The sequence below is a fragment of the Electrona antarctica genome, assembly GCF_951216825.1.
Source record: "Electrona antarctica genome assembly, chromosome: 16".
Taxonomy (NCBI): Eukaryota; Metazoa; Chordata; class Actinopteri; order Myctophiformes; family Myctophidae; genus Electrona; species Electrona antarctica.
In genome coordinates this window covers 28,376,565-28,401,291 of record NC_136797.1, presented here as the reverse complement: position 1 = coordinate 28,401,291, position 24,727 = coordinate 28,376,565, and the positions used below count along the sequence as shown (strand labels likewise).

At 42.4% G+C, this 24,727-nt stretch overlaps 2 protein-coding genes across 2 annotated transcripts in view; one reads left to right on the top strand and one right to left on the bottom strand.

The window, feature by feature from the left end:
- Positions 1-321: 321 nt before the first annotated feature.
- LOC306939385 (spindlin-W-like) lies at positions 322-16,795 on the top strand (the record flags this gene model as incomplete). Its single annotated transcript, XM_079523971.1, has 3 exons — positions 322-367; positions 14,010-14,255; positions 16,587-16,795. 3 exons carry the CDS (start codon positions 322-324, stop codon positions 16,793-16,795), a joined length of 501 nt encoding a protein of 166 aa, XP_079380097.1.
- Positions 16,796-22,263: 5,468 nt separating this feature from the next.
- The window catches only part of LOC306939614 (uncharacterized protein), a 42,631-nt gene continuing 40,167 nt past the window's right edge, over positions 22,264-24,727 (bottom strand). Inside the window, exons 5-6 of the mRNA XM_079524239.1 lie at positions 23,778-23,900; positions 22,264-23,403 (exon numbers count right to left, since the gene is read on the bottom strand). The gene's annotated coding sequence lies outside the window, so the exon portion shown is untranslated. The remainder of the gene's footprint in view (positions 23,404-23,777; positions 23,901-24,727) is intronic.

The following is a 24,727-nucleotide window of genomic DNA, read 5'->3' as shown; positions in this document are numbered from 1 at the left end:
ATAGTGTAGTACAGTATAGTGTTTGTCTTTTGGTTCTATTATTGCCGGAACACCCTGAAGCTATAGTGAGGCCGATTCTAAAACAGTTTTTTGAAACACCTATGTTTCTATGTCAGTGGTGCTGAACCTTTTTCATGACAAGGACCCCCAGAATTATCTGTATTTGGCTGCGGACCCCCATCTCATCTCCCCGGACCCCATCCCCACCTCTCCCCCCCCCCCCCCCCCCCCGGACATAAGAAGCAGAACCAACAAGGCTAGAGTGGTGTTTAACATGCTCAGGAAGATCTGGAGCTCAAAGAACATCGCATCAACACCAAAATGCGCATCTTCAACTCCAGTGTGAAACAGGTGCTGCAGCAGTGCTGTACGGAGCCGAGACCTGGAGGACAACAACACTCACAACACACAGGCTGCAAACATTTACAAAAACCTGCCTCAGGAGAATCCTCCACATCTGGTGGAGGGACAAAGTAAGCAATAGAAAAGAACAAGCCAGGATCCCAGTGAGTTACAAATTCGAAAGAGAAAGTGGAGTTGGATTGGCCACACCCTCAGAAAACCTGCGACAAGCCCTGAAATGGAACCCCCAAGGAAAAGGACAAAATGTATAAGCTGAAGTGGTTAATATATGTTTTCTAAATCTAAATCTAAAAAGTAACTAGTAACAAAAGTTACAATAAAAGTTACAAATCAGGTACAATATTTGCCTCTGAGATGTGCAACACTGAAGTAAATGGACCTAGTTACTTTTCACCACTGGGCTTGTCTGTGTTAAGATAACTCTGACGGTAGTCCCAGAGATGAGCGATATTTGAACTAGGGGATGGTGAACGCATAGGCCTATGCATTGTACGTGCGTCGTGTAAACCGGTGGCTGCGCACACACTGGTGGTCCTCCCTCCCCTCTTTTCCTCTTTTCTTTTTTTCTCTCTTTTAATTTCTTTATTTCTGTATTTCCCCCCCCACCTCTCCTTTCTCTAGTATTGTCTCTGCATTGGGGCAGAGTGGGTGGGTATAGTGGGTGGACGGGTGGTAAATGAGGGGTGTCTAATATTTATGCATTACAAATACATACACAAATGTTGACATGAACAAGGACCCCACATGGGAGGGGAAAAAAAATTAAAAATAATGACAACTCTGGTTTGATACAGATGAGTGAGTGTGGTCTACAGGAAAAAAAACTATAACACTTAGCTGTGTGATAATAAGCTGACACATAACACATGACAAAACGCATAAACTAACACAAACTATTATAAATCAACTTAAACAGTTTTGTATATCATCCTTTCCAGCGTTTCACTCTCAAGGAGGGAGCGCGTTGTGTTGACCTTTGGTCCCATGCAAACCATCGAGACCAATAAACAGTTACGTGTCTGAATAAAGTACTACTACATACTGTACTGTACCGCACGACCAATGATTTAATGACTCAGTCAATAAAGATAACGATTTTTATAACCCAAAGAATGTTATCAAACATCAGAGCCCAGCCCAAAGGACAAACGGCCGCGAGAAGTAGACTCGCTATAGCTCTCAGCTGAGCTACTAATTAACAGAGAAACAATGACAAAAACAAAAAAACGATGTCGCTAATCTGGCTACTTTCGATATCCACCATACGAGAAATATTACTGGTATTACGTAGTTGACATGTTTGTAAAACAGAAGAGAGTGTGCTTGCGTACACTATATTTAATGTATAATTATTAATATACTGTGATGGTGCGTATTCGTCCCCAGAACATGCAGGTGTTTCTGCAAACATTGTGAAAAAGAAGAATCCTCACAAGTAAGTCTGTTGATCATGCTACTAGAGAATAGACACCACCGCTACTCAGTGGTGGAAAAAAGATTTACTCACATTGTTTACTTAAGTAAAAGTATCAACACTGCCATGCAGAAGCTGAAGTAAAAGTCTGGTTATCAATATTTACTTGAATAACGGTATCACAATATAATATAGGCCTATAGTACTATAGTGTCAAAACTTAAGTAAAAAGTACTCATTATGCAGAACGTCCCGTTTCACAAGTTATCATTTTGAAAATAAGATCTTTTGAAAATAGCAGATCTACAAGCTTGTAGTTCGGCTATTTTAAGTAGGGCTGAAGTGGTAAATGTATGTTTTGTAACAATAATCAAAATCTATTACACATAACTAGTAACCAACGTTTTCGAATAATTGTAGAGGAGTAAAAAGCACAACATTTGCCTCTGAGATATCGTGGAGTAGAAGTAAAAGTATTATGTATAATGTATACTCCAACAAAGTAAAAAAAAAAGGAACATTCTCAAAATTGTACTTAAGCACAGTACTTGGGTAAATGTATTATGTACCTAGTTCCTTTCCACCACTGTACTTTTCTGTGTTTGTAGCTTCGACTCAAATGAACAGCTGCTCCTCCTGAGTCCTGGCCATGCACGTTTTATCGGGCACACTCATAGCTCATGATGTCACATGATCAAACTGTCAAACTAAGTAGTTGCAGATCATACAGAAATATATTTTAGTGGACCGTTCATGAAAAACTAGAAATTTTACAAGCAAAGCATCCACTTTATTAAAACATTATGAGGCACAAGTCAAGGATCCCAAGAAATATATTTGGTGCCATCTGCTGTACGTTGTGAATGAGTCTAGATGCCCACCGTTTCTGACAGGCTACAGTATTTCAGGGTGAAAAAATGATGACATAGTCATTTGTCAGGTGAAACAAGCGATGTCTCCGTTATGCATCCCTTTTTCTTTTTTCCTCCCAGACTCCCATCAGATTCGGCTTAGGCGGCGTTTCAGAGTATGGGGTCAGACTCCCATTGGCTTAGGCGGTATGGGGGTCAGACTCCCATTGATGACTAGGTCGCTTACATTTCGTGAGCTGTTGTATTCTGTACAATACAGTTGCCTCTTGCAATTTTCAAATGCTTCCGTCATACAGCAACAGAAGCTCCATCATGAGTAAAATATAAAGTGGAAGTGGAGACCCCTCCCCACTTCCGTTTTTGTCTTTACAGCCGCGCAAATGTATCCTAATTTGAATAGAAACCACCTAAGCCTGCTGCTTAGCAGAAATGGAAAATAAAAATAAGATGTAAAGATATTTTAAAATATATTTTCGTGAACGGAGAATAGTTATCTGGCTAAGCAAGACTAGGTGGAAACCTATTATGTCCAAAACTGTTACTTTTCAGGATTCAAATAAAAAAAACAGCAGATCTACAAGCTCGAAACGCGGCACAAATGCATTTCTCTGGCGCTGTAGTATGATCAAGTAGGCAGTAGGACGTGTTAATTTAGGAAAGAATGTGATAGATACAAGAGGTTTCTCAAAATGCCTCATAAATCCTAAGAGTTTTCTGAAAAACTCATATTGCTATACAGTAGCTAATAGCTATACAGTAGTAGGGAGTTCACTGGAAGAAAATATTTTGAGATGGTCAGTGGCCATTAAATACATATAATCTTTTTCCTTCCTTAATATGAAACAGCTTGAGCACTAACTGATATAGCATCATACGTTATACAGAAAACTATGTAGGATTTAGAAGCTCTAGTATGTGAAGAGTCTGCCTGTGCTATTAACTCATTTTGGATAAAAAATTAATAAATTCATTTTTTCTCCTCTCTCAGTCAAATCTGGTCACATTTGTAGATTCGGCCTTGGGTTTAATATAGTACCAGTACGTATATCATTGTAGCTTTTGTATATTCCCTGTCAAATGAAACATACAATTTAATGATTAAATCATTTCTCTTGTCAGGAAACACAAGAGTAGTCTGGGTGAGCTTGAGGCCATCACCATGTCCCTGTCTTCTCAGCCCACGAGAAACATGGTGGGCTGTCGGATACAACACGTCTGGAGGGAGGGAGGAGGACATGTGATCTGGAAGGGAACCGTACTGGACCAGGTAACTCCTGACTTGTCTTGTATTACCCCATTTAGACCTGAGGACGCATCTGTGTCACCTTAGCTTTTAACCACTTTAACCATTATTTTAAACCTGTAGCTGTTGAAAACCGATCTGCTATTTTCCAAACGCACCCATTTTGAGAAAAATAGCTGGGGCGGTCGTATAACATTTTGGTGCCCAATTCGAAAAAATGCGGAAGTAGAACGTTCTTCTGGGTGCTTCAAAACGCCACTGAGCAACTTCCACTGAAATGAATAACAGTGTGTCGGGGACCAGAGTTGGTCAGCAAAGAGAGACACCAGAATTCTTGTGTGGTTTTGTCTTCAATCATCATCATCATCATTTTTTTTCGCGGTCGAGATCATGGATTTCACAATGCCACGCCAGACTTTCCGGTCCTTCATTGCCATCCCTAGTTCCTGCTTAAGCAAAATGCGACATGAGGGGAACATATGTAGTGGATGATCAAACCACTAGTGACACAAAGGGGGAAGACAAATGACATAATTTAAACAAATTACTACAACATAATCCACTACAACACTGTACGTCACTAACTCATATTAACAAAAGAAAATAAGATATCAAGAATGCATTTATTCAAAATACTAATAAATTCAAACATAAACCCCTGCCCATCCCCATGCAAAGGGGACATGGTGCAGTCCAATTAGGAAATTACCCAGCTTCTTATAAGCCAATCGGAAGCAGCTGGTCCTTTCTGTGGCCAGCCATTTAAACTCCAGTATATGCATGAACTGATACTCAAAACGAGGATCAAATCCAATCTTTTTTTAATAGATATTCTTCTGCAGAACATGATGACACATGTGGAAATGAAATGTGAACTAGAAAAAGTGCCCTTCTGGGCACAGGTCTCCACCAGGAGGATAGGAGTGTGTGTGATGTTTGGCAAAATGTTTAGGAGTAATATAATCATGTTTTGTGTGTGTGTGTGTGTGTGTGTGTGTGTGTGTGAGACACAGCTTGGCCTGTTGTAGCGCCACCATGAGGCTGATTTGAAAACTGTCAAGTGGCATTTTTTCCTCAGCCTAGTGGGAATATGCATGCACAGTTTCACCGAAATCGGAAGCTGCGTTGAGTAGTTGTGGCGATTTGTACAAAACGGGTACCAAGCGGGCTACTCCTGAAAAGTTTAGAAGCCAATCGTAGGCAATGAAGGTGGATTACATGACTATGGAGAGCATGTGTACCGATTTGCGTGAAATTTGGATAACATCTGAAGGAGTAATATTAGAAAATGTGTTTTACATATGTCGGCCTCCTGGTGGCGCTATAAAGAGCAGATGTGAAAAATTCCAGGCAAAGGTTTTTCCTTGGCCTCTAGGGAGTTGGCATACAAAGTTATCCACAAATCCGTGCAGTTGGAGGTAAAAACACTTTTCGGCCAGTTATAGCGCCACCATGAGGCTGAGTTGAAAATGTTCACGTGGCATTTCTTCCTCGGCCTAGTGGGAATGTGCGTGCGCTATTTCACGGAAATCACACGATGTGTTCATGATTTGCAGCATTTTGTTTGAAACTGAACACTCCTGCGAACTTTGGAAGCCAATCTTAGCCAATCAGGATGGAGTCTGAGAAATCTGAAAGACCCGTTTGGTTGAATGGCTCTAGAGAGACTGTGTACCAATTTGCGTGATGTTTGGACAAAATCTGTAGGTGTACTGTCCAAAAACTTGTTTTGCACAAAGCGGCCTCCTGGTGGCGCTATAACAGGCCGTTCTGGAAATGTTGGGTCAGAGGTTCATTGTTGGCATCCAGGGAGTGTGTGTGCAAAATGTGGCATCAACCGGGTTAACAGTGCCGGAGATTAGCTGTTCACAGACGGACACACGGACGGACACACGGACGGACGGACGGACGGACACACGGACGGACGGACACACGGACGGACGGACGGACACACGGACGGACGGACGGAGTGCAAAACATACTCTCTCCCCATGCCTTCGGCCTGGTGGAGACAAATATGCTTAGAAATTGAAGTTGTGCTCTTCATAATTTGAAGGTTCATGTTTTTAATTCATTGTCTTGATCTCCCTCTAGTGGCCAGTGTTTACAGTATAGAAAGCCCATTGCACCTGTAGTTTAGCAGTGGTGTAAAGTAGATATAGGCCCTCATTTATCAATCGAGTGTAAAATCTGCCCCAAATTCGAGTGTAGGATTCGTAGTACACCCACGTCGGGTCGGCATTTACAAAGTGATCGCAGACAGCTGATCCTTCCTTAATTTCGTTCGGACGTTAATAAATGTGACGGCTGAAATCTATCTGGCACGCCCTATGAAATCAAGCCTCGCCCTCGTTTTTGCGACATGAACAACTGCAGTACGACCTTGGAAACCATAGTTACATGACGAAAAAAGTCAATAAAAAAGTCACCCCCTCTCATACACACACACGCAACTTGCAAGTCCAACTGGTTTGTTGTAGCCTATCTTAAATAAATAAAGAACGAACACCTGTATGAATTAAATAAAGCTGTAGCTGTAGTAGGCTACCCTGTCTGTTTCTCCTCTCGCCTCGCTTGCCTTGCTGCCCACACACACACGCACACACGCACATACGGGCCGTGGCCCAGTCAGTTTAGAGCTGGCCCAACTTTGAGCCTTGTGCATGCAACTTTCTGGTTAGTAAACCACAGCATGCAAGCCGCCTTTGTTTTAAAATGGTTCCCCAAACCGTTCACAGTTCACACTTCACTATCGGCCGGGGATGCGCCCCCCCCCATGCTAATTTGCCCAGTCAATCATTTGATCCGCGCTACGCGCCTGCCGTGTGTTGTTAGTTGTAGCCTATATTAAATTATTAAAGTATTTATTCATTTAATATAGCCTACAACAATATATTAGTGAACGAAAATCTGAACCTACATGTGAACAATGAATTAAATAACAAATAGGCGCACACACACGCTGCTGTTTTCCTCCTGTCCTGTCCTGTCTGTCTCTATCACTGTGGTCCGTTCATGACACCGCGACCATGCACGTTTATGACAATCTATTTAGATTACCTCGCTAGTCGCAGTCGGTGCAGTGGCTGGGCTGTCAACTGACAATTATATAAATGTGCAGCCTAAACCAGCCTCATGTGGCACACTGGCACTGGTGGGCTGGCAGCCTGGCTGGGTGGTTTAGCCTATAGGCTACCTAACTCCGATGCGGTCAGCGGTCCCCAATTTTGCGCTGGCACGCCGGCACGGCACATTTGGCATTCGAGCGACACGTCGGGTTTATCCTTAAAACGATGAGATGTAACTCGAGAAAGACATGGCTGTAGATTGCACTATAGCCTACCCGTTGGTTGGTAGACTTGACTATAGCAGCATGCACTCTCGATCCAGTTAACTATTCCAGGAGGGGGGGGGGGGGGCACCGGCATGCGCTCATGCAAAACACTGTTTAAATGGCTTAAGCATCTAAACTTGCAACATTGTTTTAATTGCGCGATTTTAACTGCTTGTAAAGTTGGTAATCTCCTACCAATTTCATATGACACAGACACATCGTTGATGTAGGCCTATTCCTTTTTTCCTTTTCTTTTTCTTTTTTTACATGTAGCCCATATAGGCCTACATACATACTACATACCTATACAGTTTTATATAAAGATTTTAGGAGTGAATACATATGTTTCGATGCCTGTGACAGACTCTCAGCTGGTCAAACAATGCTGCTCCGCTGTTCTACGACAAAAAACAGGTGAGGACAAAGCGTACGACAGCTCCCGACCAGACGTGAGTTTTGTCTTGGCACAAGATCATTTTCAATCTTTGGCGCAAATCGTAAATGCCGAAAATTGCGGTAATTTTGGCGTACACCCATATTTTGGCGTACGCACGGTTGATAAATGAGGGCCTTAAGCTACAAAATTGTACTTAAGTACAATTTTGTGGTATTTGGGTATTCTTACAAAACAGTATTATAACCACTTATATACCTGCCCTATATACATTTCGGCAATTGAATCTACGTCACGTTGTGAGCTTGTAGATCTGCTATTTTCAAAAGATTTTGTATACATTTTAAACCTTGTGAGATGGGACATTCTGCACAATGAGTCCTTTAAAGGAGCATTCAGTGATTGTGGTGATTTGGTAAACCCCCCGGTCCAACCCCCTGGTCCACCAAGTAACAATGAACGTTCTACAGTGGGGGGACACACAACAATCCAACAGCACGTGCACCAAAGCGAGCCCCCACTCGATCATGACTGGAGGAAGGCCCCTCTCTATCCTGATTGGATGAAGGCTGGGCCCTCTAGCCAAAAACGAAACCTACGGTTTTTTGACCCCATGCAGGGGTTAACTGGGGACAGGGAGGAACTCCTTATAATATAAGGAGTTCCTCCCTGTCCCCATATAAGGCTTATATGGTCCCTACACTCTATAGTAGGGAGACAAATCCCCCCCAAAAAAGAAATGTGATATTTGAATTAAGTGCAATCACTGAATATACCTTTAACATTTTGTACTTTATAGGTACATTTTAATACCATTACTTTTCTACTTTTACTCAAGTGCATTTTGAATTCCGGACTTTTACTTGTTACAGAGTATTTCTGCATTGCAGTATTGATACTTTTACTTAAAGGGGAAAACCACCCATTTTCAACATTTTACTATGTCATTAATGTACCTTAGAGCTGTTGTGTGGAAATAATAAAAAAGTCCCCCCATTTTGTGTTTCCTAGAACTGTAATTATGGAAAAAATCATTAACATGGTGAAACACATCTTGATGACATCATCAAGATGTGTTTCACCATGTTAAGGATTTTTTTCAGACCTCCAGTTCTAGGAAACACAGAATGGGGGAACTTTTTTATTATTTCCACACAACAGCTCTAAGGTACATTAATGACATAGTAAAATGTTGAAAATGAGTGGAATGCCCCTTTAAGTAAAAAAAACATTTGAGTACTTTTTCCACCACTGCAATTTAGTGAATTGATTAGGTATCTGGCTCATTGGCAAGGCTCTGTGCCGGCTGTATGTATAGGCACAGGGCAATTTACAGGTAAAGGCAATTTACAGTTTTAACTCGCATGACTCGCATGACCTACCACACAAGATGAATTCAGGTCAAAAAGACCTATTATTCCTGTGATGTTATCACCTCCACCGCCCTTTAGGGTGAGGTCGCTTCTCGTTTCTCGCGTGCACTGGCCATATATGGAGCGTGTCTTGAGTGTACAGGGTTTGATGAGGTCAAATCAACATATGGAATGTCATAACAGGTCAGCTCTATATGGAGATCTACGGGTGGCAGCGGGGGCAGTGTCTTGAGTGTACAGGGTTTGATGAGGTCCCAGGTAGGGCTGAGCCTTAATTTTCGGGCCTTACTCTAGTTTTCGCCAGCTGTCTAGAGTTTGCATGGGCAGGTATCAATCAAAAGGGAGACATTGAAGAGAAGGACATGTGCATGGGGAAGGATCAACATATGGAATGTCAGAACAGGTCACCTCCAAATATGGAGATCTAAGGGTTTGAGGTTTGAGGCCAGATGTAGAGTTGCTGGCCGGCTCCATATATGCAGATCTACAGTAGGTGATGATCCAGTATTCTCCATGTATGGCTATCCAGTGTTTGATGAGGTCAGTGTCGTGATCTTCATATATGGAGGCGTGATGTCCTGAGGCGTGACCATATTTGGAGGCGTGATGTCACAAGGCATGACCATATATGGAGGTGTGACCGACCGACCAACCAACCGACCAACTGACGGGAAATGCAGGTTTTCATAGTAAACTGCGACCTACTGCCGCAATAACATAGCATAGCATACATAGCACAACGCAACGCAACGCAACGCAACGCAACGCAACGTAACGTAATGTAACGTAACAACATGCACGCACAATTTGGCCACACCATAGCTTCACCACTTGAAGTCAGGATAGTTTAGTTTTATAGTTCATCGTTTCAATCCGTAGTACAAAAAGAAGGGGGGCGGGCGGGGGGTCATTCAGGGATGACTGTCTGGAAATGTGATTCCCTCTGCCTAAGCCAAGAAAGTGTCCCATACCTGTATAGGCACAGGGCAATTTACAGGTAAAGACAATTTACAGTTTTGACTCGCATGACCTACCACACAAGATGAATTCAGGTCAAAAAGACCTATTATTCCTGTGATGTTATCACCTCCTCCGCCCTTTAGGGTGAGGTCGCTTCTCGTTTCTCGCGTGCACTGGCCATATATGGAGCGTGTCTTGAGTGTACAGGGTTTGATGAGGTCAAATCAACATATGGAATGTCATAACAGGTCAGCTCTATATGGAGATCTACGGGTGGCAGCGGGGGCAGTGTCTTGAGTGTACAGGGTTTGATGAGGTCCCAGGTAGGGCTGAGCCTTAATTTTCGGGCCTTACTCTAGTTTTCGCCAGCTGCCGGGCGCAGCTGCACTAATAACTTTGGGGCGGGCCCGTCTAGAGTTTGCATGGGCAGGTATCAATCAAAAGGGAGACATTGAAGAGAAGGACATGTGCATGGGGAAGGATCAACATATGGAATGTCAGAACAGGTCACCTCCAAATATGGAGATCTAAGGGTTTGAGGTTTGAGGCCAGATGTAGAGTTGCTGGCCGGCTCCATATATGCAGATCTACAGTAGGTGATGATCCAGTATTCTCCATGTATGGCTATCCAGTGTTTGATGAGGTCAGTGTCGTGATCTTCATATATGGAGGCGTGATGTCCTGAGGCGTGACCATATTTGGAGGCGTGATATCACAAGGCATGACCATATATGGAGGTGTGACCGACCGACCAACCAACCGACCAACTGACGGGAAATGCAGGTTTTCATAGTAAACTGCGACCTACTGCCGCAATAACATAGCATAGCATACAACGCAACGCAACGTAACGTAACGTAACGTAACAACATGCACGGACACACAATTTGGCCACACCATAGCTTCACCACTTGAAGTCAGGATAGTTTAGTTGTATAGTTCATCGTTTCAATCCGTAGTACAAAAAGAAGGGGGGCGGGCGGGGGGTCATTCAGGGATGACTGTCTGGAAATGTGATTCCCTCTGCCTAAGCCAAGAAAGTGTCCCATACCTCATGGAACTTCCTGACAGAGCCCCTCATTATGTATCTCATCCTCTCAAATTATTAAAAATATCTTGTATCCATTGTGTATTGTGCTGTGGGCGATTTCCATCTCATAAGTATTAGGCGTCTTGCCAACGTGTTACAAAGGCAAGATCTGCTTGAGATCTAGACAGGGGCAGTTGAGAAATGCCAAACCAACACAGTCTCATGAACATTACCTCAAATGGTGCCGTTTGGCAAGAACTTAGTAACTTCACATGTTGATGTAATACGGTATTAAATGGTTAAAATTAAATGGTGCATTTATATAGCGCCTTTATCCAAGGCGCTTCACATAGATTGTGCATTACATTCACCCATTCATACACCGATTGCGGAGGAAGCCATGCAAGGTACCAACCAGCACATCGGGAGCAATTTGGGGTTCAGTGTCTTGCCCAAGGACACTTCGACATGTAGACAAGAGGAGCCGGGATTCGAACCGCCGACCCATGGATCATTGAACGACCTGCTCTACCTCCTGAGCCACAGTATATACTATATACTATAAATAACCCCATGAGGAAGCGTTGACCTTTACTGAATTGCTTCAGTTTCAGTTCATTTGACCACCTAACTTCAGATGTGGGCATAATTACACCATTGCTTCAGTTTCAGTTCATTTGACAACCTTCTTTCAACTTTGGGCACTTTTACATGTAGGCTGACCCAAAGTTGAAACAGTTGCCAGGGGGACATCTTTGGGCCTGGGGTCCTCATCATTGGATATGTTGTTCCCACAACCGAGAAGAGTATTTTACCCTTTACTGGAGGTCCTAGGCCCTAAAATGACCCCATGAGGAAGCGTTGACCTTTACTGAATTGCTTCAGTTTCAGGTAATTTGACCACCTAACTTCAGATTTGGGCACCCTAACATGTGGTCTTTAAGTGGTGGGCCTGTGGTCAACTTAGTGGCTAGGAGGTCCAGTGAAAGGCCTACATACTCTCCCAAGATGGAGGAACAACATTTTACAATCTGGGAACCCTTATAGGCCTTTGTATGGCTACAGTGCGACTGGTTCAATCCTACCCTAAATCTAGGCCTAAGACGTGACACCTCAAAGTGGGGTACATTGCATCCACTGGTCAATCCAAGGGCCTACCACTCCACTCTCTTGATATGTTCTTTCCCAACTCTTGGAGAGTATGTAGGCCTTTCCCTGGACCTTCTAGCGGCTAGAAGGTCCAGGGAAAGTCCTACATTGTAGGACTAGTAAATTGTCATCTCCCGGCGCACAATCGTAGCACTAAAGGTTTTCAAAGAGATATACCTGCCAGACGAGTAGTATACAAAGGCTGAAAGGCTTGCATTTACATTCCAATGGGTGATTGAGGGTCGCGCTCTACCACAACGGCCAACTCTGTTCATTAATAGTTCTCATGTCTTGTTTTTGTCCTCTTTTTTTCTCATTGTATGGATTTTGGCCAGGCCAGAAATGGATTTTGACAGGCGGACGCCTGCCCTCGCCTTATTGTAGATACGCCTCTGGGTGTGACTTTAAGTCTTTCTGTGTTTCTTTCTTTCTGTGTTTCTTTCTGTGTTTCTTTCTTTCTGTGTTTCTTTCTTTCTGGTGTTTTTAAAAAACATTAACCTAGTGTTTTTAAAAACCCTATCCTGGTGTTTTAAAAAACATTATCCTAGTGTTTTTAAAAACCCTATCCTGGTGTTTTAAAAAACATTATCCTAGTGTTTTTAAAAACATTATCCTGGTGTTTTAAAAAACATTATCCTAGTGTTTTTAAAAACATTACCTGGTGTTTTAAAAAACATTATCCTAGTGTTTTTAAAAACACTATCCTGGTGTTTTTAAAAACCCTATCCTGGTGTTTTAAAAAACATTATCCTAGTGTTTTTAAAAACCCTATCCTGGTGTTTAAAAAAACATTATCCTAGTGTTTTTAAAAACACCAGGATAGTGTTTGTGACACAAACAACAGTGTTGTTTGTGTCACACGCTTCAAAGACTGGGGGGGGTGATTGTAGCCCCCAGCCAAGACCCAGCCCACAACAGCCCTGCCAATATTGGCACGGTGGGTTGCGCGTTGTTCTGGCGAGTAGGAGCCCCGGGTTCAAGCCCCGCTTCCGCGCAATGCTACACCAGCAAGGTGGTAACTATAGGTGCAAATTGCCATTGACAGCCCATTCATCCAAACAGAAAAGTCCTATCTGATTGTATTAACCAACGTTAAACACACCAACATTGCAGCTGTACGAAAAGCATGAATCTTTCTATCTTTCAGATGATTACTCCAAGGAACAGCAATTGCACCACTCAGTTCACACGGGTGTGATTTTTTTCTAAATGTCAGAGTTTGGAAGCGCTCGTTATTAGTACATTACATTACATGCAAATTCAAAACAGGTAGTACGCAGGGCCGTTCAGTGACTTCAACAAGCACTTCCAAATTCCAACACTTGGGAAAAAAAATCACCTGCAAGGAATTTCTTGACAGGAAGTAGCTCATATGTCTATGTTGGATTTTTACAAAGCAAACATTTTGGGGATCCTCAGTTCAAATATGATTATTTTGAGGGGGGTCACGGCCTTAAAGGTTTAGCAGTTGTTTTCAACCAGTGGTCTGGGGACCACCAGTGGTTTTTGAGAGGGTTCTAGGTGGTCCCCAGCTAAATGATGGAGAGTTTGTAACCAAATGGATGTTTATTAGGTCTTTAACTTTTGAGTGTAGCCTACTGTAAAATGAAACCAAGAGTTAAATAATTGTTAAACATGGTCTGCATTACTTAAATTTACAAGAAGGATACATAATTAGAAAATGGAATTGTGGACAAAATCATATCCAACGATAACAAAAGAAATCTTCAGTTTTGGGTCAGCAAGTCTAAATCTCATCTAAATAGTGGCCCGTGGCTCAAATGCATGCTGAAAGAATAATGGGCCTTGATATGAAAAAGGTTGAAAACCACTGAGTCAGCTCACAGATGACGCCATTATATTACATCCCTCTGCAGTCAGCTCCCGGCTCGCGGCCGCCGGTGACCTGGCGGACTCGATGATTGGCAAGGCGGTGGAGCACATGTTCGAGACGGGGCGGGACGGACCAAAGGAGGAGTGGAGGGGCACGGTGCTGGCCAGGGCCCCTGTCGTCGTGACCCCCCCATGGTTCTACATCACCTACGAGAAGGACCCCGTGCTGTACATGTACCAGCTGCTGGACGACTACAGGGAGGGAGACCTCCGGATCATGCCCAACTCCGGTGAGTGGAGCAGTGTTGATTTCGTCGACTAAAACTATGCCGAAAAATGTTTGTCGACTTCACCCAGGAGTCAGCCCAGCTCCTAATCCAGACAACAGTCTTGTCAAAACTTGACTATTGTAACTCCCTCCTTACTGGCCTACCGCCATGTGCACTTAAGCCCCTCCAACTGATCCAAAATGCCGCAGCTTGCTTGGTCTTCAACCAGCCAAAATTCTCACACGTCTCCCCCCTTCTCCGCTCCCTCCATTGGCTCCCGGTCGCTGCCCGAACAGAATACAAAACTCTGATGCTGGCATTCAAAGCAACCAAAGGCATGGCTCCCCCATATCTTACAAGTATGATCGTACCCTACAAACCCTCCCGCGCACTCAGATCAGCCAACGCAGGGAAGCTGGAAGTACCTTCACTAAAAACACCGGGACAACGCTCCACACGTCCCAAACTCTTCTCCCTTCTGGCTCCAAAACTATGGAATGCACTTCCCATCACAATCAGAACTGCAGCCTCACTCCCAATCTTCCGCCGTAGTCTGAAAACCCACCTCTTCAGACTCCACCATGGCCCGTAGCACTAGCCCCTTAGATAGCACTTTATGTAGACTTAGATAGTATTTTAAATATAGCACTTTATGTAGACTTAGATAGTATTTTAAACAGACTTTAAACAGACTGTAGTCATAGCACTTTATAGTACACATAATATATATATATAATATATAATATATAATATAGTATAGTATGTATAGTTTACATAGATACTCCACTGTTACGTTCTTAGCTTACGCATGTTTCATGATAATTACTTTTTATATATGTGATGTATGCCATGCTTTTTGTTATTGCTTAATGTAAATCGCTCTGGATTAAGAGCGTCTGCTAAATGCCTAAATTGTAATTGTAAATTGACTACCTTTTTTCACTAACGAAAACTAAATACAAAGTAAATAGAAACTAAGCTACGATGACTAGGATTCTTAATAGGACTGGTTGTTAAAGATCCCTAAATATTCAGCACAACAATTGAATGGATTGGAGATGACCTGGGGTGGGGTGGGGTGGAATTGTCAATGATGCCGTGGTGCCACCAGTACGACACATCTTCAGTTGTGTGCCCCGACCTCATTGGGTGTTTCGGCCACTTATCACAAGACACCCTCTGCCGAGGTTGGCCCACCACAGGCTGATAAGACCTGGGTGTATGTCGCATGGTGGCACCACGTGGTCATCTGGAAGCCCATGTTGCGTCTCTACGTTTCAGCCACAGCCAGTGACTGCTCCGTTCTGCCGCAGGGGAAAGTTCTTTGATTGCCTTCCGTTGGGCCTGACCTCTGATCCCTACTTCCTTCAGGAGCCTTGTGGTGGAACTGGCTACAAAGCCTCTGCAGCCCACCTCCACGGGCCACACCTTCACGTTCCAGCCCCGCCCCTCTACTAAACTAAGACTAACTAGAAATGCACTCTGTCGAGCTGCCAACTTGCGCCTTGCAAGCAGAGCGCGCAAGTACTGCTACTAACTAATACAACTGCTGTTCTAAATCCATTATTGACCTTATACCAACCTTGAAACGTATCTTAGTTACGTCACCATCAACAGCCAATAAGGGACCACCATTCTTACCCCGACATACATACATACCCAGCCAATCACCAAACGTACCTACGTCATCAAGAATGGTGGCCAGTGGACAACACCGACATACATACCCGATCGCAGTACTTGTAAGTAAATATGACAATTCCGTCATTATATTTGCAATGGCCGCTTTTAGTGAAAAAGCACAGATCTACAAGCGCAGAAAAACACCCTTTTTTGCGGCCCGCGGGTCCCCAGAGAACCACGGTCACCTCCGGGGAACCCGTCCGGTTCCAACTGCCGGTTATCATGTGTTCCATACATGGAAGTAAAAAGTCAGGGTCAGCGAAGCGTATAGGCTTTTAATTGAATGGAGGTCATTATTTGAGGATTTACGTAGGTATGTAAGTATGTATGTATGTATGTAGGTATGCAAGTAGTATGTGGGGGGGTCCCTACTTTATCTCTCTCTCTCAATTCATCAATGTCTGGGTTGCGGACCAATCTTTATGGGTCGTGATTAAATATACCCCTTTTTTGTGTCCATGAATCCATGAATTCCTTTCTCTCTCACACACACGCACGCGCTCGCATACGCACACACGCACACACACACACACAAGCAATCTCCGATCTCCTTATCATGAATCTCTGCCTTTCTCCTTCTCACTCCCTCTTCCCACCACGATACACACATGTCTGATCGTCTCTCGATCACCATTCCCTCTGGCCTCTCTCTCTCTCTCCTCCATGCAGGTGACGGCAGTGTGCCGGCTGAGCGAGAGCCAGGCGAGGTGGTGGACAGCCTGGTGGGCAAGCAGGTGGAGTACGCCAGGGAGGACGGAGGGAAGCGGACGGGCATGGTCATCCACCAGGTCGAAGCCAAGCCCTCCGTTTACTTCATTAAGTTTGACGATGACTTTCTCATCTACGTTTATGACCTGGTCAAGGCCGTGGCGTCATGAGACTCGAGATCCTGTAAGAGCCGAGGAAGTGCCGCCTGCATGGGTCCATAATTTGCTCTTTTGTGCAGCCTATGAGGTTTGAAAGTCCAATAGCATTAAGGAGACGTCCGGAGAGAGCATATTACTCCAGTTTTAGCCTCATTACACTGGCTCCTGGTTGTTTTTACTAGGATTGATTTAAAAGTTATTTTACTTGTTTATAAAGCTTTAAACGGCCTTGCACCTTCCTACCTCTGCGACTGCCTGCCTAGATATGTCCCAGGCCGCCCTCTTAGGTCCTCAAGTGCTGGCCTGCTCGAGGTGCCTAAAAAGATGGCGACCAAGAAATATGCTGAGGCAGCCTTCTGCTTCTACGGGCCGACTGTCAGGAATACAGTCTGAGTCTTGGGTCTGGGCCTGCCTGGGGGTGTGACTACTTCAAGTTGTTTCCTATGTGCTTCCAGTGCCGTCACTCCCACTCATCTGCTCATTCCCAATCAGCCAGTCAGAGTGGAGCTCACACCTGCATTCTGTTCGTTTGTCACACTCAGTCTACTTAAACCCTGCTTGACTCTTTGTTCTCTGCCAGATTATATTCCTGTGCTCTCTGCTCCTCTGCCCCCAGTCCCACCCGTTTGCTTGCATTTAGCTTTTTGACAACCTGCCTGGATTCTGACCTTCCTTTTGCCTGCTGGATATTGGATTTGTTTGCCAGGGTTTTTTGTGGATTCTGTTCATGGACTTTGCTGTTGGACTTCATTTTCTGTGAACTGCTGATATACAATTAAAACTCTGTTTAACCTTCAACCTGTTTCCGTCTGCTTCTGAGTCCTAAAATCATATCCTGACACCAACGGCCTGGAATAAACTTCCGCTACAGCTCAGACAGGCTCCCTCTGTAGACATTTTTAAAGCAGAGCTCAAGACTCACCTTTTCACTATTCTTTTAATTGAGTGTTCTTATAGAGCGTCGCAGTCCCGCCTCCTACCCTGACCCAGGAAATGAAACCCAATGCATTATTCTCATAGACATTTCGTAAAGTATTTATTTAAAGACGGTTACGCCGCGGACAAAGCCAACTCGAGTCGTGACAACTCATGACAACACAAACAATATTTTGGACCAAACAAATAATTACAAAGAAGAAAAACAACAAAGAAAGTGTTGTAACCTGCCGTTTTTTTCTTCTTTGTAATTATTTGTTTGGTCCAAAATATTGTTTGTGTTGTCATGAGTTGTCACGACTCGAGTTGGCTTTGTCCGCGGCGTAACCGTCTTTAAATAAATACTTTACGAAATGTCTATGAGAATAATGCATTGGGTTTCATTTCCTGGGTCAGGGTAGGAGGCGGGACTGCGACGCTCTATTCAGGTACTCACTGGTTTTATGCTATTGTTTTATTGTCATATTACACTGCTTGATTTGCTGCCGGTTTTATGCCCTTTGCTATTGCTCTATTGCCTTGGACGTTATTCTGTTTTTGTTTATTTTAATGATATTTTTTTATTCTATATTTTAATTATTTTCTTGTTCTCTGCATTGTAAAGCACTTTGCGATGCATTTCTGTCATGTAAGGTGCTATATAAATAAAGTGTATTATTATTCTAATGCTAGAGCTAAAGTCTCATAACGTTATTAAGGAGACGTCCTTCTAACGCTATGGACCAGAGCTAGATGCCAGCCTAATACAAAGGGAAGGAACGCAAAAAAAACACTGTGCACTTTATGAGAACTCAGGTTTATCCTCCCTGACTGAGAGGCGAGATAAGCATTGGCACCTATTTTTATATAAAGCCATTGCTGGGATGCTTCCTGACTATATTTGTTCCATGATGGAACTGAACAATAGCACCTATCAGACCCGCTCTAGTGATTTCTTAAAGGCTCAAGGTTCCTCAGGCCCAGACAGAGTTGGGCAAGACAGCTTTTTTTGTCAATGGCCCAACTTTGTGGAATGAACTCCAAAACTCTTTAAAACTGAGCTCCCTGCCATCCTTCAGTCAGTTCAAAGGAATGCTCCAGAACATTTTTCACCATGATTGCTCCTGCTTCAATTGATGATTTATTTATTTTTTTACCCAGGGAAGTAGCTGAGCACAGGTGCTCATTTTCAGCAACACACAGACACACACACACACACACAAACAAAATCTATTTTACTGATGGTTGTTCTGTATAAAGTTCCTTTGTAATTTATCCTGATTTATAATGTTGTTTGATGTATTGTTTTTTGACTGTATTTTGTGTATTGTAAACCTCAGCTACATTGAAAATGAGGGCTTGCCCTCAACTGTATTCCGAGTATAAATAAAGGTGATGATGATGATGAAATGCCTCGACTTATACATCCTAAGACTCGACTCGACTCAACAAAGATGCACACCTCCCCTAAGACTGGTTTTCAACCAGTCTGGAGACCACCAGTGGTCCTTGAGGGGGTTCCAGGTGATCCCCAGCTAAACGAGGGAGTTGGTAACCAAATTGACCCTTATATCTTCAACTCTTGAGAGCGTTAAATGAAACCAAATGGACTCTTATGGGTCCATTTGGTGTACACGATTAGAGAATGTAAAATAATCAACATTTGCCTGTTCTCTCCTATGGAACAAAATCTTATCCAACGATAACAAAATAGTTTGGGGTCTAAAACTATAAGCTAATGCTAACTAATACTAATGATGCACTAAAATGAATATATCGACCATTTTGTCAACAAATAAAAAACAGACAAAAATGTTAGGAAGAGACTAGTGGAGAAGAGATCCGGTAGAACTAAAAGACAAGTATGGTTGCGCTCTGAAAAATAGACAATCTACAAGCTCACTTGTAGATTTACACCAGCATGCAAGTGTAAAGTCAGGCATTACACATTTTAGTCGACTAAATCAACTGTAAGAAGAATTAAGTATCAACACATTGAAACTATTAAGTAAAAGTGTGTCAAGAAAAGTACAATAGGCTACAAGTTGCTTCCCTCCACTGGTCCACAATGGTCTTTTTAGTTTTGTGGGTGTTGAGATGGAGCTTGTTACTGTTATTGTGTCGCCACATGGAGAACCCCCGAGCGCTGTATAGTTTCGCTGTAGTTTCTTTTTCTTGAGAAGACGGCAACAAAATTAAAGGTTTGAATCAAAAAAATGTATATCCCACATTTGGAAACGTGATATATCTTATGTTTTATAATCCCGTAAGGGATGGGTCTTTTTTACGACAAAAATATAGATTCATTCATTCATTCTTTTCAGGGGTGCTGCTGCTGCTGACAAGAAATGTAGGGGTACTTAAGTTGAGCATCACTAAAAAGGGTTGCTATAACAAGCAACTATTTTCTAAATATTGAAATTTAGGTGTGTATAAAAGTTCTGAAGAAAACGCCCCTGATTGGCATACATGTTGTTTTCCACTGGGTTGCAGAAACCTCTTATCTCCATATTTTAACGTATTTTTTATTTATTTTCAAATGGCGTAAATCAACGCCCTTCTTCATGAAGAAATAGAAGACGTACAAATAAAAAAAGAGCAAAAAACCCGTCGCATGGCGACGCGTTGAGGGATTTGCACGTCTTCTGTTTTTTGCTAATGAAATGTTTCTTTTTTGGACATAATGAGGTTTCCACCGGACAGCAGGAAAGCGTTACTGCACTGGAAGCAATTTTAGGCTGCTAGGGGAGTTGGAATGTACGGGGCTGAGTTTCCTGTAATTGTTTCTAAACATCTGCCTTCAGTTTCTCAGCTTGTGTGGAGTAAAGCAAACAAGGACATGTACGTGCGTCTCGTACTCATACAAGTACTGAGGTACTTTACTTCACTGGAGTATTTCCAATTTTCTATGCTTTTACTTTTTTTTCTGCGCCATACACTTCAGAGACAAATACGTACATTTAAGTACATTTTACTCCACTACAAATTATAATTTGACCATTTTAGTTACCATTTGTAGATTTTGATTATGATTGCAAAACATACATTAACCACTTCACTTCACTGCAGATCTACAAGCTCACGTTGTGAGTTGGTAGATCTGCTATTTTCAAAAGATTATACATTTGAAAATGTTAAATGTATGATTCTGCACGATCAGTACTTTTACTTTGGGTATACTTTAAGTACATTTTGAAGCCAATACTTTTGTACTTTTACCCAAGTGAATGTTAAATTCCGGACTTTTACTTGTAACGGAGTATTTCTATGTTGTAGTATTGACACTTTGACTTAATAACTTTGAGTAGCCTACTTGATCCCACCACCGGTTAAAAGACAAAAGGATCTGCGTACTTCTTCCACCAATGAGCTTGTGTCGTTTGGAAAACAACAGGCCTGGACAGAATGAGAACTGTCAGCTTACATAACCAGATGCTGGGGTGATGTCAGGACACGTTCCACTGCCTGTTACCTTATCTGACCCCGTCTTCATTAACTAGACCTGACGTTGAAATAAAAAAAAGTCTTCTGAAAGAATATATGTTCAATTTTCAAAGATTTGTGCCGCATTTTCACGGTTTTAAAAAAATAGCAGAACTAATGTAATGCTTAAAACACCAAAAGGGGTTCCCGCCCAAAATGGGTTACCCATTTAGACCTGAGAAGAGAACAGATTCTACAAAATGTCTTCTAAATCCTGACAGTTTTCTGAAAAACCTATGTTTCTATATGTCAGTGGTGCTCAAACGTTTTCATGCTGCAACCTCCATCAGAAAATGTGTTGTTCCACATTTTCACGATTCTTCTAAAATAGCAGATATGCAAGCTTGTAGATCTGCTATTTTTTAACAGAAGTTTAAAATAATGGTTAAAGTGGTTAAAAGCTACAAGGTGACACAGATGCGTTCCCGTCCTAAATGGGTAAAAAAAAACAAGGAAAAAAAAGGAAAGAAAAAACAATCTATAGACACATATGTGACTAAATTTGACTGAGGGACTGCCATTGGACTTTTTATGTCATATGAAAGCAGGGAATCATAGCTTCAAATTGACATATTGGTTGTTCAGTTTGGCCCACCAGTTTTGGAGATATGGCTTATAGAGTAATGTCTTGCAGAAAACAGCGAGTTGAGAAAACAGGCTTGAAAGGTTCACTTCTGTGGTCTCTAACATTACACCTAGCTACATGTTTATTCATGTCGATTTCAGCTCTGACACTTATTTCAGACATGCTCTAGTATGTGAAGAGTCTGCCTGTGCTATTAACTCATTTTGGGAAAAAAAAAGTTTTTCTCCTATATTGCCGCTGCCGGGTGGAAATCTTGCACTGTATGTCTCAAAAAATCCCAAAAGATCTGATGTAGGCTAGTGAGTCACAAGCTCACAAATAATTGTCATTGGTTCAATGTTCAATGCGCAGACACACAAAATGTTTCTTACAATAATAGAAATATCAGACCTACAAGCTCACAACGTGTCACAAAGACAAGTGACACGTTGCTTGTAGGAATGTAGGTCGACAAGACAGAAATTAAAGGTTTGACTCAAAAAATGTATACCCCACATTTGGAAACGTGTGATTTATTCATCATTTGTGCCTATATAGTATTTTCACTCTGCTGTGGGTCAAGTCAGGTCCCACTGCCCATTCTCTTTACACAAATCCATATGTGCCGTTGCCAGAATCATAGAATGATATGGTTTCTTCATTTTTTTAAATCCCCGTTAGCTGCCAACAACAAAGACACTCTCTTCTTGGCGTTTGCATATACAAGAAAGAAAACAGCATAACAAGACAAATCGCACATAACAAAGCTCTTTTAAACAAGTCGTCATGAAAAGCATTTGAAAGACTAGACTAGAATTGCATTTTATGTAGTCATAGCACTTTATAGTACATATGTATAGTATAATATAGTATAGTATGTATAGTTTATATAGTTTCATTACATAGATAGTCCACTGTTACGTTCTTAGCTTACGCATGTTTCATGATAACTACTTTTATGTGATGTATGCCTTGCTTTTTGTTATTGCTTAAATGTAAGTCGCTCTGGATTAAGAGCATCTGCTAAATGCCTAAATTGTAAATTGTAAAGATGAATAAAAGTAAAGTAAAAGAAAGAAAGAAAACATTACAACAGATCAAATTACATACCATTGCAGCTGATCAGGTCAGTTAATTGACATTTGTGGTATCGTTAATGCATATTTAGTAGCCTAGTGTTTTTGTTTTGTTTTTTTGTTACTTGTGAGCATGTAGATCTATTTTCAAAAGATTATTATACATTTGAAAACTTTAAATGGGACATTCTGCACAATCAGTAGGCTACTTTTACTTTTGGTACTTTTAGTGCATTTTGAAGCCAATACTTGTATTGTAAGGGAGCATTTCAGGTATTGCAATATTGATACATTTACTTATAAGCAAAACATGCAAGTACTTTTTTTTTCCACCACCGAAACTGAAGCAGCGAGGCTCCCCCTTCAGCTGAACAGCAGAGCGGCGACAGAGAGCACCGGGGCGAGCAGGAGCAAGAGGCTCATGGCAGTGCTTGCTGTGGCAGCATTGCACAGCTCCCCCGCACAGCAGGACACTTCCATTGGCATGTTTGTCGACACTTCCATTGGCATGTTTGCTACAATGTTCATAAGTGAACATTGTAGCTTTGGAAGGCAGCCCTTCACGATATACTGGTCGTTCTCTGTGAACACAACACGCGCACACGCACACGCACACGCGCACACACACACACACACACACACACACACACACACACACACACACACACACTTTACTGTTTGTACAGATTAAAATGAAATGGCAATGTCTGTGGGCAGTGGTGGCCTTAAAGGAGTAATTCCCCAAAAAACATGACTTTTTCAAAGAGACTCTCACAAAGAGTCAAATTATTGGCTCGGGATTGTGACGAAAATCTCACAAAAGGCTTAATTTTTGGGGTGAACTACACCTTTACTCAAGTCTAGAAAGATCCAGGACAAAAAATGTGCTGAGGAATGTGAAACATTTAGGTGAGAAATGAGGCGTACAGTGGATGGGAAGCCGTGGGATTATTACCTTTCATTGAGAAACATTGCACCTCAAATATGAGGCCGAGAAAACAGCGAACAGCTTTGCCGCAGTCGTCATTGTTAGGGTTGGTGTCAGTCCGGTTACATGTGTAACACTCCAAGGCAGAGGCTAGAAGACAACAGGTATATAACCCATTAAGACATATGATTATGTGATTCTACAAATGTCTCCTAAATCCTAGTCTCGCGTAGCCAGACAACTATTCCACAATCTCCGAATGCTATATAGTCTGGGACTATAGCCCCCATGAGCTGAGTAACGGAAGCTGCCATTTCCATTCACGAAAATATATTTTTTTATTTCCTTTTCTGCTAAGCAACAAGCTATAGCCTTAGATTTCTATTTATATTAGGATAAATATGTGCGACTGTAAAGACGAAACAGAAGTGGCGAGGAGGCTCCACTTCCGCTGTATCCGGATACTCATGAGACCTTTTCCGTTGGCCCAGACTGTATGATGAAGCGTTTGGAAATCGTGGAGGCAACAGTCTGGTAACGCGAGACTACCTAAATCCTAACAGCGTTCTGAAAAAGTGTTTCATGTCAAGGACCCCCAAAATGATATGTATTTGGCCACAGACCCCCATCTCAAAATATTTTGTTCCAGTGGATTGGATGATTGCACTCTCCCACAGTAAAAATACACATATTGGCAATTTTTACACTTTATTAATTTTACACTCAGTGTTAGGGAACTCTATGCGTCTGGAAGATTCATACGCAGCTACTGTACAACATCTTGGTATGGTATAGGGCAGTATCTGTCTCACAGGCAAGACAGAACTTGAAGTTGTCATCATTGAAATCTCAATGGAGTGAGATATCGGGATGAGATTTTGGAGCCAGTGGCAATCCCATATCTTCAGAATCTGGGACCTAACGCCATCCTCCAGGATGACAACGCACGCCCACCCAGAGCCAGGATCATCACAGAG